Source organism: Panicum virgatum, chromosome 7K (assembly GCF_016808335.1).
Source record: "Panicum virgatum strain AP13 chromosome 7K, P.virgatum_v5, whole genome shotgun sequence".
Classification (NCBI taxonomy): Eukaryota; Viridiplantae; Streptophyta; class Magnoliopsida; order Poales; family Poaceae; genus Panicum; species Panicum virgatum.
In genome coordinates, this window is record NC_053142.1 from 34155434 (window position 1) to 34170927 (window position 15494).

General features: G+C 51.3%; 3 protein-coding genes and 1 pseudogene across 4 annotated transcripts; 1 reads left to right on the forward strand and 3 right to left on the reverse strand.

Moving 5' to 3' along the window:
- Window positions 1-4750: 4750 nt before the first annotated feature.
- On the reverse strand, window positions 4751-5516 carry LOC120640160 (annotated as a pseudogene).
- LOC120643044 (transcription repressor OFP3-like) lies at window positions 5511-6461 on the reverse strand. The gene has a single exon (XM_039919579.1). The coding sequence runs from the start codon at window positions 6404-6406 to the stop codon at window positions 5660-5662; it is 747 nt and encodes a 248-aa protein (XP_039775513.1). The 5' UTR covers window positions 6407-6461; the 3' UTR covers window positions 5511-5659.
- Window positions 6462-9574: 3113 nt separating this feature from the next.
- On the forward strand, window positions 9575-11620 carry LOC120641152. The gene is made up of 3 exons (XM_039917151.1): window positions 9575-10790; window positions 10889-11231; window positions 11325-11620. Exons 1-3 carry the CDS (start codon window positions 9765-9767, stop codon window positions 11459-11461), a joined length of 1506 nt encoding a protein of 501 aa, XP_039773085.1. The 5' UTR covers window positions 9575-9764; the 3' UTR covers window positions 11462-11620.
- A 118-nt stretch (window positions 11621-11738) lies between these two features.
- Window positions 11739-15332, reverse strand: LOC120641153. 2 transcript variants are annotated; one of them, XM_039917152.1, is made up of 3 exons: window positions 15242-15332; window positions 13641-13725; window positions 11739-13032 (listed from the first exon to the last, which is right to left on the reverse strand). In XM_039917152.1, exon 3 carries the CDS (start codon window positions 13018-13020, stop codon window positions 12103-12105), a length of 918 nt encoding a protein of 305 aa, XP_039773086.1. In that variant the 5' UTR covers window positions 13021-13032; window positions 13641-13725; window positions 15242-15332; the 3' UTR covers window positions 11739-12102. The 2 variants fall into 2 exon arrangements, with proteins under 2 accessions (XP_039773086.1, XP_039773087.1); XM_039917153.1 differs by lacking the exons at window positions 13641-13725; window positions 15242-15332 and adding an exon at window positions 13452-13632.
- Between the last annotated feature and the right edge of the window lie 162 nt (window positions 15333-15494).

The window sequence follows — 15494 nt, forward strand, 5'->3', positions numbered from 1 at the left end:
GCGGGCCACCGGAGTGGACTTGGAGCGACCGTGGCGAGCGGTCTCCGCCGGAGCGGGCCACCGGAGTGGACTTGGAGCGACCGGGGCGAGCGGGTCTCCGCCGGAGCGGGCCACCGGAGTGGACTTGGAGCGACCGGGGCGAGCGGTCTCCGCCGGAGCGGGCCACCGGAGTGGACTTGGAGCGACCGGGGCGAGCGGTCTCCGCCGGAGCGGGCCACCGGAGTGGACTTGGAGCGACCGGGGCGAGCGGTCTCCGCCGGAGCGGGCCACCGGAGTGGACTTGGAGCGACTGTGGCGAGCGGTCTCCGCCGGAGCGGGCCACCGGAGTGGACTTGGAGCGACCGGGGCGAGCGGTCTCCGCCGGAGCGGGCGTTGCTGACAATCCGATGAAGCATGTTACCGGACCTCATAGTAAGGTGCAAAGAAACCAAGCCTTATACTAGAAGAGAGCCCGGGACCTCTAAAGTCAGCAGTCCTGGATACTAGAGTACTTGTAACAGGGTAGTGAAGTACGTAAACTTAGGGTACATTACCAGGCTAAGCCACGCGGAGCTTCTCTACCCCAGGATACAAATACCACTTCTCCAGAGCAGGTCCCTAGGGGTCCGGACTGCCTTCCAGCTAGAAGGGGTGTCTTCACCTGACCACAAGCCAGCAACTCAACTTGGATTGTTAGCAACAATGGTAAAGACTCTGTTTGGGAGGAAGAAATGGTCAACCGAAAAAACAGCCATCCAGAATGAATGAATGTAACCGGGGTGGAGCCTAGATAAGGTCAAGAAAGAAAATCTCCTTTATCATTGTGGTTATCACGGTATTCATCAGAGGTCGGGATTACGAGGTCGGACCTCCACCGCTCCGGACCGCTTTTGCCTGTTTGTGTGATAGGGCCAGAGGCCGGGTTTACAAGGTCGGACCTTAACCGCTCTGGACACACACATAGACACCACGCTATTATAAAGGAGAAATTCTCTTATTCCTTTCTTAGGAGTAACCTACGGCTGCATGCTATACAGCGTGTTCTTCGGAGGTGAAGGCACCTTGGACGTGCCTGAACCGCATCATCCAGGATCACCTCGGGAGCTCGGGGGGGCCCCTCCTTGCCTAAGAGCTGTCACATGCTTACATGGCATGAGACAAATTCTTTGGCCTTGAATGGAAGAGGCCCCCTCCCCCTGCCGTCGCCGTTGCCGATGGAAACCAGAACCCTTGCGCAGCAGATGGACCGGTGCGACGCGTGGAGAAGTGCGGTCGTTCGCCGGCTTGTCCTTGGTGCTAGCGCCAAGGGCCCCCGCGCGAGGTGGCGGGGTCCTGCCTGCAGCAGCACCGAGCAACGCTAAGGTGGATCTCCGGTGCTGCTGCGGCAGGAGGTCTCAGTCAACTTCCTCCGGGATGGCTGTCGGCTCTAGGCTCCAAGTTGAGAGAAAGCCTTGAGCCGACGTCATGCCATCGCAGAGGGGGCGTGGCCGTTGCTTGAGAGAAAACCTTGAGTCGACGTAGGAGCGGCGGCGCGCAGCGGCGCCTCCGCTGCATGCTGCTACGCCGGCTCTGAGGTGTCGCGGTGGCGACACACAGCAGACGCCGCTGCCGTGCGCCGCCGCACCGAGGTCGTCGGAGCGCCGGTGCCATAGCATGCGGAGTGAGTGTGCCTTCCTTCATCTTCAAGTTTGCCGTTGCAGAGGGAGAACGCAGCCCAGAGGCCTGAAGATCCAGCCAACGCCTGTCCTCCCCACGGACGGCGCCAAAATGTCGCGGGGATTTTCAGGGGTACCCACAGCCGGGTGGCGGAGCGCACCCGCCTATTCCCAGTGAGGGAGTACTCGGGGAAGTACTAGGCGATGGGGCTAGATCTACGCTGAGATTGGGACTCAGGAACACACGATTTAGAGTGGTTCGGGCCGCCGGAGCGTAATACCCTACGTCCACTGGGAGATGTATTGTCTTGGTTGTGTGAATGAATCTATCCTCTGCTGGTCTTGGCTCTTACCCAGCCTGAGGTTTTCTAACGGCGCTCTCCCCTTTTATAGATCAAAGGGGGGGCGGATACATAGAACGTTGATGCCCCGACAGGTGGGCCCAACGTGACTGTGGCTACAGTGGTAGCGAATCTTTCATTCGATATGCGTACTGCTGCTCTTCTGACACAGGGGGTCTTCTCTTGTCCCGTCAGCGAGGCGCCCGTTGGAGTAGCGTAGCTTGCGGCGTGGCCTGCTGAGGCTATTATGTAGCGTCATAATGGGTGAAGCCGAGCCGTCGTATCCGACTGTTACGGCAGACTGGCAGACGCGGCATGGGCGGCGCCATCGGCTCCACTGCCTTGGTAATACGCGATCAATAGTGCCCCCTGGTCAGTCAAACGCCTCGGCTTCCACTATATCAAAGTGGACGTCCACCTACCGCAATAAATGCGAAGGTAGGTGGACCTCAATATGGAGACCAAGGGCCTCATACACGTGTCGGCCCCGGACCACCCTGAGGCGGGGCGTCCAAACTTTCCCTTGGAGAGGGGTCCGGTTGCTATCCAGGACCCTATGAGGGGTCCGGGACCCCGCGGGGGTCCGGATTCCTTGGGAGGTCCGGAGCCCTGGCTGCTTGCGCTTGAGCGCCTGTTTTTCCTGGGACACGTGGCGTTCCCAGACCTTCCCCGGCCGTGGAACAGGTCCGGACCTTTGTCGGGAGGACAGGACTTCGGACTGCAGGGGTCCGGCTGTTTGGTTGTAGTCAAGGATGACTACAAAGGCTCTTGCCTAGTCACAGCAAGAGGGGGTACCCCAGTCCTGGGGTACCGACAGCCATTGTCGCCCCGCTGCCGGGCGGCCGGGCGGGGCGGCTGGGGTATATTCCTGTAAATTTCCAAATCGAAAATATATTTTTGTAAAAAACGAAAAAAAACCGCAAAGAAAAATGGCATCGATCCATCCCGTTCGAATGAATGAGGAATGCTTGAGCTTGATCCAAAGGTGGGGATCAGTGACAGCGCAGCTCCGAGTTTAATTACTGGCTGTATGATGGCCGCAAAGCACCCCCCCTAGATAGCTTCACGAGGCCGACAACCTTGAGCGCGCAGCAACTGTCCTTAGACCTTAAGCGCGCGCGCACACACACGGCAACTTGTAGCGGGTACAAAAGCAAGGAATAAAGCATGTCCCAATGACGAGCACGCTGGTCCTTCTTTTACGATCAGAAAATAAATGTGCGTCCTAAACATAAAAGTATACTACCATCGAACTGATGTGTACCAAGCTCTTTTGAGCTCCTTCCCTAATTATAGGATTTAATAAGTTTTTTGAAAAAAAATACTAAATGAAGCTAGCTAATATTGGTTCATAACTTCAAATAATAACCCCAATATGTACTACTAGCTAACTATGAAGCTAATAACTATGCTCAAGCATGTAATAACAACACTAGATGTAGAATCTCGTATGATTGTATATTTGTAGAATCCGGACTGACGGCTGTGCGCGAGTGAGAATAATGGAGATTCAAGGATATTTCTATACTCCATTATTATTAAATAAAGATCAATACGCTGGATTCTACATTCGAACCCAGATAATGATTCCGACGAACACAATTACAGAACCAATATGTACTACCTTGTTTGAATAAGACGAGTGATTAAACTTTGTGTCAGTAAAGTCAAACGATCTATAATTTGGAATGGAAGGAGTAGCTAGCAAATCGCCCGAGATATACATGAGCATCGTACTTGTTCTTACCAACATTCTTTGAGCAAAGCACAGGAGAGAGGACAAATTTATTTTTTCGAACGTAACTGAGCACATATTTTATTAAGAGAAAATAGAAGACACTTATTAGAGAGAATTCCTTGAATGCCATTCAAATTTACAGCAATTCCTTCAATGCCACTGAAAATTAAGCTATTCCTTCATTGCCATTGGATTTTAACGTTTGATCCCTTCAATGCCATTCCGTTAAATTCTGTTGTTACCTTTGACGGAAGCTGCCGTGGACCCATATGTAAGTGAGAGGGATGACTAAAGCCTTCCTTTTTTCCCTTTCTTCTTGATTTCCGATGGACCTCGGCCCCTAGTCGAGGTGCGGGGCACAGCTCGTGGCCGTGCAGCCTCCTAACGCTGCTGATCGAAGCCGTGGCGAAGCTCGTTTCGGCCGGCACCATGCACGGCAGCGTCGGCGCCTGTACCAGAGTGTCGAGCACATTGTCCCGTCCTACCTGCAGCCAGGCACCGACAGGTCGTACCTCCTTCAGCCCAAGGTGCTGCACCCGGACGCCCGCAAGCTGCTGCTGCAGGGCGGCGGCGCCGACGGCGATGGCGAGCCGGCGCTTGCCAGGTTCAGGCTGTACACGTGCACCCGGGTACTGCGCCACGGCGACCATGGAGGCGAAGGCCACGTGCCCACTGTGCAAGCTGGCTATGTCCACCGAGGTGGCCTTCGTGCTGCCGTCCGCGACGCCGGCGCCGGCGTCGTTGTCCTCGTCCTCATCCTCGGACGAGAGCGGCGGGTACATGCAAGGGGTGGTCACGACGTCATGTACATGGTGACGGACGGGCTGGAGGTGACACCTATGTCGGCCCATCTCCAGCATCACGATGATAAACAGGTTCGCCGGCAAGGACATCGAGCTCGCCGAGAAGTACGTCACCGTCGGCACGAACGTGGTTCCTGCATCGGACATCTCTCTTCAATGCTCAGCTGGGCGACGGATAAGTCGAAGCTTGGACAATAGATATTCTGCTGCTTTAGTTTCACTTGTGTCCATGGGTTACAGGTTACCATTACGGCGAGCACGAGGCCGCCGAACAGGCACGGCGGCGCCGAGCGTCATGGCGAACCCAGCGGCGTACCGCGCCCGAGTCACCCGTGCGAGGCGGTCACCGGCCGCGTTCATCCGCATCGCGGCGCTAACGCTGAGCAGCGCCAGGACGTTCACCGAGAACACCGTGAACCGCTGGCGCACGAGCAGCAGCATGAAGGCGGCCGTGAAGGCCAGCTGCGTGAAGATGAGGATCGAGGATGTGGAGATCGGCAGGTAGGCGAGGCCGATGCCTGCGGAAGCCGCCAGGAGGCGGGGCGTCATGAGGAAGGACGGCATGCCGCTGGCCACCTTTGCGGACGCCTCCTGGCCGCCGCCGCCGCGCTGTCAGCTACGCCGCCGGGAGAAGGATGCGCAGAGCGGCACGAGCAGCATCGGGAAGCCGGCCGTCTGGAGGAAGGCCGAGAGCCACTTGCGGGCGCCGCCGTGGAGGAAATAGGCATTGAGTAAGAGCCCCTGCCCACACGGCCGCGAGCTGCACCCCGCGCCTCTGACTAGGGGCCGAGGCTCATCGGAAATCAAGAAGAAAGAGCGAAAAGGAAAGCTTTAGTCCTCCCTCTCACTTACTTATCAGGTCCACGGCAACTTTCATCAAGGTAACAGCAAAATTTAACAAAATGGCATTGAAAGGATCAAACATTAAAGTCTGATGGCAATTAAGGGATAGCTTAATTTCCAGTGGCATTGAAGGAATTACTGTAAATTTGGATGGCATTCAAGGAATTCTCTCCACTTATTACACTCTACAACAATAGTCACACATTCCCGTTTGTACGTTTGGTAATCACAGGACGACTGGCTAATTACACGCTTGCATTTAATTTGCAGCCCAATCACCAAGGCGATCGAACTCTCAGCTCAGCCCAGCTGCTTGCAGGAGAAGAGGACCGAGCAGACCTCGTGGAAGGCTTGGAGGATGGCGGCGCGGTGCTCGCGCGCGTTCACCGAGACGTAGCAGTTGAGCAGCGCCCGCAGCTCCGCGGGCTCGGCCATCCGCTTCGCCGTGATCACCTCCGCGATGGACCGCCGGAACTCCTCCCGCGGGTCGTGCGTCCGCCGGTCCTCCGCCAGCAGCACCACGCACGCACGCACGCCCGCCGCCGGCTCCCGGCGGGCGCTCTTCTCGTAGCCGCGGCCGCCGCCGCGGGCCCACGCGCGCGGTAGGCCGCGGCGGGGCCGCTCACCGGCGACGGGCTCGTCGTCCGGCGCGCGGCGCGGCACCGGGGTCTCCGAGGCGGCGTCGATCATCGACTGCAGCCGCGCCTGGACCATCCTGTGCGCGAGCTTGGACAGGCCGCGCGGGTGCGGATGCGGCGGCGGCGGCAGGGGGAGCGGCTCCGGCGCCGCGTCCGCGGACGAGCACGACGCCGACGAGGACACGCTCAGCCGCGACGCGCCGCAGCACAGCGCGCGGCACCTGCCACTCCTGTGCCGAGTCGTCGCCGCCGCGGCCTGGCAGTTGCTGCCGCCTCCGCCGCTCCTGCGCTCCTTGCTCCGGCCCGAGAAGAGCTGCATGGCTGATCTCCGCGTCGCCGCCCCTTGCAGCCTTGCTCCTGCGCTCGCTGCTCCGGCACGCGCGCGCGCGAGTAGTTGGAGAGAGGGCATGCAGTGGCAGCAAGCAACTGGCAGTTAAGCAGCAGGCTGTGCGGAGCAGCTCGCGCGGCGTGCGCTAGAAGAGGACAGTGCGCCATTGTAAAGCGATCAAAGGCGGGGCGGGCGCCGCCTTTTGCTTCTCTGATTGAGCAAATTTTCAAGTCTCGGGAAAGGGATGCATGGCAAGCTACCTAGCTCGCTTTAGGGATGTAGCCGGATCATGCTGTCCCCTTGCTAGCAGCAACTTGGCATCTCGCCTTCCTTTGATGCCGAATTCTCAATTCGGATTAGCTAGCTTGCGAGATCAAAAAACGTGATTAGCTGCGCTGCATATTAAAAACCCTAGGCGGCAATCATGTTTCGTAGTCGTCATTGCGCGGTGCCAGCACATCATAATTACGCGACAAGCCGTCGAGCAGTATTGATCGGATGAACCCAGATCTGAGCTTTTGAAGTGAGCAGAGTATTTAGTACTAAATCCCAAGTTATGATCAGCTGTTCTTTCTCACTTCGTAATGAGCAGTTCCTAGCTAGCCAGAGTACTTACCCCTGTTTCAGTAATAATCCAGCTCCATGGGATCAGCACATGCGCATGTCTGTCAAATTCAGCTAACTAAATGCTGGTGCTAGTTAGCTGAAATCTGTTTGTGATGTTCATAACGAAGTTTTCAGAGTTCTCGAGAAATAGGGTATATTCACCAAATCAATCTCCCAAAAGGGGAGACAAAGAAACCTAAAGAATCAAAAAGCAAGGGCAGGATTCCAGCTGGTGTAGTGGCCGTCATGTGGCTATCATCAAGCTTGGCCATGGTCAACAGCTTTAGAAAGCTCTGATCTCCCCTTTCTTATCGTCTTCTTTACATTTCTTTTCCTGTTTCCTTTTTTGGCAATCTGGTTGGTAGCGTGTCGCCAACCATGCCTAATCAAAATTTACTTCATGTAGAACCAAGTATTGGCTTTTCAAACATTTTTTCAATATGAAGAAAATTATATTTGCCAAAAACCATCATTTTGTTTCATGTTAGAAAATATTCACTTCATAAGCAAATTTTATAATTTATTATCGTATATTTATTGTGGAAAAGAAAATACTATGGGACAATAAAAACAAAGAACGGTAAACTTTATGTCCATTTTTCAATTGGCATTATATGTTTGAAATCTGAGCTGGAGGAGGTTCTATGTTCGAATTCTTCAACTAATCATGTGCCAACTAGCACAATAGTATGATTTTTTCAACTCTAAACTACAAAAACTGAACCCCAAGCGCCATGCAACCGTTGAAAACTAAGAAATGTTGTCATTTAGCTCATTTTAAAGGTGGTTTCCATTTTCTATAAATAAATATAATCTGGTTAATCCAAAAAAATATAACTAACTAATTTAAATAAAAATATAAAATTGGTGCAAAAAAATCTAAAATAAGTAACATATAAGGTGGTGCTCTATTTTTAGTTATTTATGTCTTATCTATTCATGTTCCTAGTGTTTTATTGTTTGTAGTCAGACCTGTTATTTATTTAAATTTTTGTTTGCACGATTATTTCATTGCATGGTGTTTGAGTCCCTTCCTTGTTTGACACCTAAAATCTAATCATGCATTTATTATAAAGTAAAGCGCTAGCCATGCAATGCCTCAGTAGGATCTGTATTTGGTACAACATGGCAGCTGCGTGGTTGGTCTTCTCTTCCAAATCTTCTATGCACTCCAAGTCTGTTTGATCCTCTTGCTTGATCTCTAGGTGTCATACAATGCTAAACGGTAATTTAGATAAATAATGGGCACAACTATGAGCAATAACACGATAGGTGCAAGGATAAATAAGTTCTAAATTATTCTAAATAGATTACCAACAGATAGCTAGAGTACTTTTTTTTTAAAAGGGTACAATACTCATATTTTCTAATTGAAAATGAATTAGTTATGAACTTTGAGATATTAAACCATACCCTTATATATAGAAAATAGAAAAACACCTTTGAAACTAGCTAGAGGACCAATTTTATCTGGCTTCAACAGTTGCATGATGTTTGGTGTCCAGTTTCTTAGTCTATGGTTGAAAAATCATACTACCATATTAGTTGGAGGGTGTAAATTGTACTTTTCCCTAATTAAAAACAATCCTAGGTTGTAACTCGCTCTTTTCTTCTACTTGCACTCTGAGTTTACTTCATTTACCTTCGTTGTTCTTCATAATTTTCTCATTTTTTTTGCATAGGCACAGGGCCTCATATGCTACGCATTTAATATTTTCTAGAATTTTTTAAGCGTGCAACGGTGCAAAATGTACAAATTCAGAAACATATGCTGATATGCATCTAGGTGCCAACAAGGAAAAAAGGGAAAGAAAGGAATTGCCGCAAAAGAAAACAAGCAAAAGAAAACCGCCTCCCCCGCTAACCACCCGTACTGCAACAACTTGAGGCTTTCAGCAACTTGACGGATCATGTTGCCGACTCTTTTCAGTGCTTCTTACTGGCTTGGTAGAATCGACCTCACTGTCCCTCTTCCAACTAGACAACCGAATTCCCGTTTCTATCTTTGAACAGTCACGGACTCACGGTGAACGTGGCAAGCGACACACAGGTGAACGTGGCTGTAAGTATCTCGGTGCTCGATATACACCTGCGTCATGTGTACACCAGGTGAATGGCATTTGGAAGCATTTCTCTTTGGTTACCTGTATGTGGGCGTCAGCCATGGCCTTTTATTTGTCCTGCATGCCACTGTGCAAAAGATACGTGCCGTTTGTAACGTGACAGAAAACGCTAGTTACATATGACGCACAGCATGGTGTATTATTATGTATAGGATGTTTTTCATACTGCTGGAAACGGAAATCGGTGAAACGAGGTATGACCGGACTAATATGGTTAGTAATAAGAAATGTTCATCAGGCTAAACTCTTGATGGACAAATTCAGTAAAATTTGCTTGAAAAAAGAATTCAGTAAATTAAAGAAGATGTTCTTTTTTGAAATTAATTAAAGAAGATGTTGGTACGAGACGAAGGGATGCTTCTGAAAGCATGCCGGTTTCGCAGGAAAGTTGGATTCAATTCCTCTCGTAGAACACGCAAGGAATCCTAGGCTCCAACCAAAGAGCTCAGCAGTTTACGCGCACAACCATGAAATCTGTTGGTTGAAAGCCTGGAAAAAAATAAAGAGGGCAAAGATATCACAGCCGCCAATTAGGCTTGCCAGGCACGGCAAATTCACAGCTGATTTTGAGATCCGAGACAGGTCGTCAGCTGCTCATCAGCTCGCCGATCGCAGCTAACCACAGCCAATAGCTAGGCCGCAAGATTCATCGCGCACGAAATCTCTCGTCCTCCATAAACCACCCCACCCCACCCCAGCTCACCACGCGCATGCATCGATCGGCATACATTGATCGACTGATCGACCTCCTCCCGTCTCCCGAAACACCAGGGCGGCCATCGAAACGGAAGCAGCCACTAGGGAGGATAGGAGAAGGGAGCCAGCCAGAAGGAGCAAGGAACACGAGGGCAAGAGAGAGAGAGAGAAACCGCGCGATGGCGGACACGCCGTCGCCGTCGCCGACGGCGGCCGCCGGCGCCGAGGCGGGGTCCGCGTCGACGCCGCTGCTGCGGCGGCGGGGCTCGTACACGCGGTCCATGTCGCACGCGCGCGACGAGCTCCGCAGCTTCAGGTCCTGCCTGCGGTGGATGTGCGTGGACCACTCGGAGGCCTCCAGCCCCGCGGCGTCCTGGCTCGTCTTCGCCGCGCTCGCCGTGGCCGTCCCGGGCGCCGCGCGCGCCGCGCTCCCGCGCCGCGCCTACGACACGCAGGTGCAGGCATCGCTCACGCTCTCCGCCGCGCTCGCCTACGCCACCATCTACTCCCTCGTCCGCCGCCGGGGCCTGCGCCGCCTGCTCTACCTCGACCGCCTCCGCCACGACTCCCAGGACGTGCGCGCCGGCTACATCGTCCAGCTCGCCGGCTCCTTCCGCCTCCTCGCCTGCTTCGTGCTCCCCTGCTTCCTCGCCGACGCCGCCTACAAGGTGTTCTGGTACTGCGCCCACCGGCCCTTCCCGCTCTGGTGGTGGTCCGCCGCCGCGTGCGCGCTCGAGATGGCGTCCTGGATGTACCGCACCGCCATGTTCTTCATGGCGTGCGTGCTGTTCCAGACCATCTGCTACCTGCAGATCCTGCGCATGACGGGGTTCGCGCGGGACTTTGGCCAGTGCGCCGACGTCGCCGCCGTGCTCAGGCAGCACCGCCGCATCCGCGCCCAGCTCCGCCGGATCAGCCACCGCTACCGGAGGTTCATCCTCTACTGCCTCATCCTCGTCACGGTCAGCCAGTTCACCGCGCTTCTCGCCGCCACGAGGCCGCGCGCGCAGGTCAACTTGGCCACCGCCGGCGAGCTCGCGGTGTGTCCCTGCAGCTGCAGCTCAGCTGATCTTGGCCGTGTCGTCTATCCTAACATGCGTGTGCTTCTATTTGCGTATGCTTGCGATTGCTGCTGCAGCTGTGCTCCATGAGCCTCGTCACCGGCCTGCTCATCTGCCTCCACAGCGCGGCCAAGATCACGCACAAGACGCAGGCCATCACCAGCGTCGCCGCGGCGTGGCACGCGGACGCCACCATCAACAGCCTGGACCGCGACCAGGAGAACCCCAGGACGCCCAGCAAGGCGGCGTACCTGCAGCAGCAGCAGCAGCACACCCCCACGAGCCCCTTCCCGGCGGCGAGCGCCTCCTCTGGCGAGGAGTCCGACGACGACGAGTCCCGGAGCGAGGACAGCGTCGACACCTCGAGGTTCGCGCCCTTCCACGTCACCAACATCTCCTTCCAGAAGAGGCAGGCGCTAGGTAAGCACCCGCACCTCCTGCTGTCCTCATGTGTTCGTGCTCCAGTTTCGCCAGTGTTGCGATCATGGCTCACCGCGTCCATGGCGCTCTCAGTGACCTACTTGGAGAACAACCCAGCGGGGATCACGGTGTTCGGCTTCGTCGTCGACCGGACATGGCTGCACGCGCTGTTCATGATCGAGTTCTCGCTGGTGATGTGGCTGCTAGGGAAGACGATCGGCATATCGTGAGGAAGGGCTGTATACCTGTGCCGCTGTGTATGATATAAATCAAGAATTCATCGCCCCCTGGTGCTGGCCATATACTGTAAAGTTCCATGTAGATCCTGTCGTTCTTGAATGTAGTAAAAAAAATTGAGCTGAGATGGTAGAGTAATTTTCTCCAAATGTCAATTTGAGTAGGAACGTAATAAGTAAGAAATGTGGCAAACAATTGCTCAAGTCACCCAGGAGCTCGTAGCTTCTGGCAATCTGCTTCATCCTTCACGCCTTCATGGTAGCCAACCAGTTAGCAAACAGCACAGGTCGTCAGCCATCAGTTCACATATAACGCTGAACATTTCGCCAAAAAAAAAAAACTTACAGTATATGGCGACTGTTTAACTTTAAATAAAATAAGTGAGACTAAGATTTACATGGTGGTTTTGATCTCTAACTTAACGATGACGACTTAACCTCAAAAAAATAAACTATTCCTTTGCTTTGATGGAAAAAGATAAATGCCGATCAGATGATCATCACGCATCCACTGCTGCCTTCGTCCTAATACGCATATGGGCGCATCTCAGAGAGCAGCAAAACGAAATAGAGCGACTCCATATCACCATTACCTCCTCGCAACAATACCATAAAACCCAGATTGATCCCATCTTTCAACTGTCACTTGGCTGACTCACAGATCTTATGACAGAATCAACTCGAGATGGCCTTCGTGAAACACCACGGCGAATGCCAGAAACCCTGACACGAGGGAGATTTCGACTTGCTCTTTCCCCATTTCTCCTATGAGATCTATTTCTGTGCACAAAACCTCTATGATAAGATCCTCCATTGCCATCTAAGGATGTGTCATGGTCAAAGATATCATCGAAATAAGGGTCATCGATGTAAGGTTCGCTGTCGCTATCTGGATCAATGATGTAGTCCCCCATAATCATCGACCCTGGATTTAAGGCACTGACAATGCTGATTGCATCTTGCCTCTCCTTTTCATTTTCAAACTCCTTCCACTCAGCCAAACGGACAGGGTCAACTTCCCGTGGTTTTGATGAGCGATGCTTGGACCTCACATGCCTTTTGAGTCTCTTATATGTCCCGACAAATGAGCAATCCTCATGCATACAAGTTCTCCTTTTGCGGTTCAGAAACCGCCTCGCAGGTTTGACTACTGTCCACCCTTTAACTTCCCCGCGGCAGATGGGGCATGCAAGCAGCATTGTCTCTGGCTTCTGGTTAGTTGGTGCCACCACGGTTGAGACTTTGCATGCTGGTTTCTCCCTCGAATAAGCATTTTTGAACAGCTCAAGGCAGTTGGAATGTTTATAGTTGGTACCGCACATGTATGGCCGGCAACCTTTGCTATGAGAAGAACAAAGGAGCAGGACAGCATCATGTGGACGCTCCAAGCATATTGAGCAGGTGGCATTTTTCCAGTCCTTTTCCTCTGAGGTTGATTGTAATTCATTTTCCTTGTCTAACTTTTTTGTTTTCTTGTAGTCGCAAGGTACAGCATGGGAGGCTGACCTAAGATGCTGAGCTGCCAGCTTACGGTTTCTTGGACTTCTTGCCATATCTTCAGAACACTGGGAAAACAGACAGGGTAGAATGGCATAAAATTACAGCTACATAAAGCTAGAAATCTGAAGGACAGAAAACTACATTCTCATAAAAAAAATTAGGATTGATCCATACTTTTATGCAAATCACGTCATATACAAATAGAGTAATACTCTTTTGGTTCACTGGCTGTTCTATGATGTACTGCAGTTTTGTAGATGCGCATGTAACGAACACAAAGACAAACAAATTGTTTTGCAAGATTCGGTTTGATGCGACAAAGGTGAAGGCAGGCTTTGAAATCATGTGATGCCAAAGATGATTTACAGCAACCTTACTGTTTGCTGTAAGCGCCTGATGATGTAGATTTTTACCATAGCATATTCCAAGCACAAGGTAATATTTACATAGCATATCAAATATGAAAGTGAAAACTTGAAGTGACCTGATCTTATCTGCTATAAGCTCTCCACTTCCATTTACTGGGCATTGGCATAGTCAAACTTGTAAAATACTCATAATTCAAAAAGTTCCACATATTCAAGATAAGGCTTTGTTTGCATCATGATGGCATTTCAAAAGCATTATTCCCCAAGGCTGGATGTTTGGTTAATGCAGCCCTTTAGATTCTTACCGGCAAAATACAGCTGGAATTAATGACTACTCCGCAGCATAGCACAGCAACTGCAAACAGGCCCTTAAAAAGGAGAGAATGGAACCTGTGAAGTAACACGGTAAATCATCAGAACCGCAAATTTAAACAAGAAATTAAAAGCATACATATCACAACAGTTATGAAATCAATTGTTATGGCTGTTGTTGGGCTGCAGATCGTGAGAGAGGGAGAGGGGGCGATTGCTAGGGTTTCGAGCGCCGAGGGAGGCCGGCCGCGGGGCTTTGCCCACAGCCGGCAAGAGAGAAGGGATTTCCTTCTAATCTCTTGCTTGATTAGATTGATACATCTCCTCTCCTTATATAGAGAGGTATACTTGACCCCTAAGCAAGCGACTAATTAACCCTAATGGGCTAAGGCCCAATAAGCCCTTGACTCCTCTAACATCAATGTAGACCATGCAGTTTCAGCACAAATTATATAAAGCATCAAAAAATTATATGTTGAGTAAGCAAGTACTAACAGACTGGCTCATTTCTCAGTAAAGCAGCAGTATAAGACAGCCAAAGAAGCAAGATATGATTCAGCACATGTCAGCAAGAACAGCCAGCGACATTTTGACCAAAATGGAGGTTGCATAGTTTTCTCCTAAGTCAAACTCCTCAAATTTTGACCAAGTTTATAGAAAAATGCAGCAACATTTACAATATCAAACTAGTTTCATTAAATCCACTATGAAATAGGTCTTGAGAGTGTATTTATTTGGTATGGTTGATATAAATATGTTTTCCTATAAAATTGATCAAAGTTACAGAAGTTTGACTTGGGAAAAAACTAAAGCAACCCACATTTGGAGCTGAGGGAGTAACATCTTCACATTCGTTTAAAAATTAAAAAAACTGCATCAGACACTGAAAGGTTTCCAATTTGATGCCACACAAATAAAATGACTCACTCATAAATGCAATTCAGAATTGCATATCGAAATTCAACTCATCAACTATAGATGTGCAGGACCGATTGAGCAGCCAATTTCACAAGCATCCATAAACACAGAAACCAACATGCAAGCAGCAAGCTAATGGAAGTGATTTAGTTTACTGTTAATATGTAAGGAGAATTTTGCTAAGTGTAGCAGCTCCTCAACATATTCATGGTTTTAATAGCATCCAACAAGGTAGAATGTAATTGGACCAATGTAAGGAGAAGTATTTTCTGGGTAATCCTACAGAGGAAGCAAAGAACGATAGCGGTAAATATGAAGGACGTGGTTTAATCCAAAACCTAACATCAAAAAATTTGCATTCGCCTGTCCATCAGGGGCGGACCCAGTGTAGGACATGGGTGTATTCCCGATAGTGCTTACCAAAAAAAATCGAAGCTAGTAGGTAAAATACACGGTCAGATCCGAATACAGATAGCGTACATTAAGGTTTTGGGCGTTCGATTTCGCACGGCAGGAAGGGGAGGGAATGGGCGGGCATAGCTACCGGATGCTCGACGCCGGCGAAGAGCCCGACGAAGAACTGGCCAAGGGCGGCGCCACTCGCCCCATCGTCGCCGCTAGTAAAGGAAGAACGGGGGTAGGCGTGGGGACGAAAAAGGAAAACGGGAAGTCTAACCGCGAGACGCTGCTGATCCTCTTGGCCGCGAGGAGGGAGGCGCGGCTGCGACGGGGGTGTCGAGTTCACGATAATCTCCGGTGGCGGCGAGCAAGTAGTAGAATTTTGGAAAGGTTCAGTCAGGGTAATATAGTTGGGCACTTGGGCTACCCCTTGCTCTCGCCTCGTAGGCCTGGGCTTGTGTTTTAGCTGGGCTTGGGTTTGGCAGGCCACTTCCAAATGGCTGAGACCGAGTTAATGGTAAACAAAGGAT

Excerpts from the sequence above, each read along its gene's own strand:
- LOC120643044 (XM_039919579.1), bottom strand. The coding sequence starts at position 6,406 with ATGCCCTCTCTCCAACTACTCGCGCGCGCGCGTGCCGGAGCAGCGAGC.
- LOC120641152 (XM_039917151.1), top strand. The coding sequence starts at position 9,765 with ATGCATCGATCGGCATACATTGATCGACTGATCGACCTCCTCCCGTCT. Across the intron at positions 10,791-10,888 it reads CCACCGCCGGCGAGCTCGCG|CTGTGCTCCATGAGCCTCGT; the intron begins GTGTGTCCCTGC and ends TTGCTGCTGCAG. Across the intron at positions 11,232-11,324 it reads CCAGAAGAGGCAGGCGCTAG|TGACCTACTTGGAGAACAAC; the intron begins GTAAGCACCCGC and ends TGGCGCTCTCAG.
- LOC120641153 (XM_039917152.1), bottom strand. The coding sequence starts at position 13,020 with ATGGCAAGAAGTCCAAGAAACCGTAAGCTGGCAGCTCAGCATCTTAGG.